Source organism: Diprion similis, chromosome 13 (assembly GCF_021155765.1).
Source record: "Diprion similis isolate iyDipSimi1 chromosome 13, iyDipSimi1.1, whole genome shotgun sequence".
Classification (NCBI taxonomy): domain Eukaryota; kingdom Metazoa; phylum Arthropoda; class Insecta; order Hymenoptera; family Diprionidae; genus Diprion; species Diprion similis.
The window spans coordinates 10912116-10914128 of NC_060117.1; the positions used below are offsets into that span (position 1 = coordinate 10912116).

The window sequence follows — 2013 nt, forward strand, 5'->3', positions numbered from 1 at the left end:
GCTTCTCGAGATGTACATCACCGCCTTCCCAGGATAACCCGTGATAATTCCGTGACAGCCACAAATTTTCGCTCTTAAACGGAGCGAGTAAAGAATTCCAATCGTACGGCGGTTGGAAGAGAAAAATTGATGGGTCAGTTTCTTCGTTGACTGATATAACTGCTAACTCTTTTGGCGTAAATCCAGGGCCTGGTCTGTTGAATCCTTGCACGTCAACTATGAACTCCATCGTGAATAAGACTGAATCGAAAATCGCAACCTTCAAGGTTTCCATACCAATTTTCTCACCCCACCACTCAGCGGATTGTACTCGATTATACGATCGTGTAAAATCAAGCAATAGGCAGATGTACTGGCGGGAAATTTTTTTTTAGCCTCAAATTCGATACGAATGTCAACCGGTCCAGATTTCAGAGCCTCGTTTTGTTTCGAACAGTCGATGAATATCAGAGGTTCGTACTGTAGAAATTCGCTCTTTGTCAACAAAGGTTCGGGTTCCTTGCCGTAGTACGTGGCCTGGAAGTTGGCGTACATCCCGTACAGCAGTGCGAAGCGATTATGACTCATGTCCAGGTTCAGGTTACCGTACGGATAATAATCGGAATTCAAGAAGAGCTTGACGTCGGTGGTGTTACAGTGATCAAGATTGCTGGCATTTTTGTTGGCTTTGTTTTTTCGATTCGTTTGAAAACCGAGAATAATGAATCGCGGTTTCTCCAAATGAGTGGACGTTTTTACAGTCCACACGTGTTTCGTGGTTGCCGGTAGCAGAGGATATTCGTACATCTCCCAACTGCGGAAGCTCATGGAGACAGGTGTATCTTTTTCGATGAAATTCAACAGAGCAATTTTTCGTTGATTCGAAAGCTCCACGTACGGTACTAACCATTCCTCTTGATCGATCACGACTCGAAAGTCTTCGTCTTGATTTTGAACAATGGCATTTGAATCGCTCTTTGATCTTGTGAGAATCAGCTCATGCTTCGCGTTGACGATGATCTTGCGATAGTCTTCGGCAAAGCCCAATATCATGCTCAAGGGAATAACCACATCGAAGTTACCATCGGCGTCAGTTAATTTTTTCGTTTCTCGAACATCGAGCCATCCAGCGTTTTCCAGAAGCCAACTCTGACCAGGGTTGAGCGAGGCGAAACGCTTCAGCAGACTGGTTAGACCAACGTTTTTGCATTTGTCAATCTCTACAGCGTTTAGCTCGTACCGTACGTCTTCGAACAGATGGCAGATGGCATTGTTGACCAGGGTTGTAACCGCTGCTGGACTGCCATCTGATTTGACCAATTTTCCCGAGATGTGCAGCGAACTCTTGCTTGGTAATATGCATAAATCCTGATGCTGAACGGTGATGCGAATCTCGTCGCTGTTGTTAAAAGTTGATGACGCATACGGCTTGTGTGCATGTATTTCTTGGTGAGCGATCGACTCATCGAAGGCGACGGGTGTTTGAATGCTCAAGATTTCCTCCTCCATGGTACGTAGCAGACAACGAAACAGCAGAACCGTAGTTTTATTCGTTGGAAATTCCACTTCCAAAAGGTGTCACTTTTAGACCCAGAGCTATCAGGAATTCCACGTTTTGACGTGTTCACGGTTTGGGAATCGATCGATGACTGACTTGATCGGGACATGCCGCCTTACTAATATAACTCTTATTGGGTAATCTGTTATATACAATACCCATATTTTATTGCGATTTGATGTGCAGTCTCACAGTTATAACTTCTCAAAATTAACCAAGTCTCCGTCTTGATCTACTAACCGAAGCTGTATGTGATCTGTTGTAAAAGGTATGAAAAGAAAACACAAGAAACGAAGTGAACGAAAAAGAAAAATGTATTTTATAAGAGAAAAAGGGTTTTGCGCGTGTTCGATCAAACTTGTCGCAAGAGACTGAGATAGAGCGAGCAGCGCAGTGCTCGTATCAACTGAGAGAGAAAAGTAACTATACAGCAAGAAAGTGACTAGAGAACAGTCTCTGCGCATGAGCATACAATC

General features: G+C 43.9%; 1 protein-coding gene across 1 annotated transcript; it reads right to left on the reverse strand.

Moving 5' to 3' along the window:
* Window positions 1-261: 261 nt before the first annotated feature.
* On the reverse strand, window positions 262-1488 carry LOC124413869. Its single transcript, XM_046894655.1, has one exon. It carries the CDS (start codon window positions 1486-1488, stop codon window positions 262-264), a length of 1227 nt encoding a protein of 408 aa, XP_046750611.1.
* Between the last annotated feature and the right edge of the window lie 525 nt (window positions 1489-2013).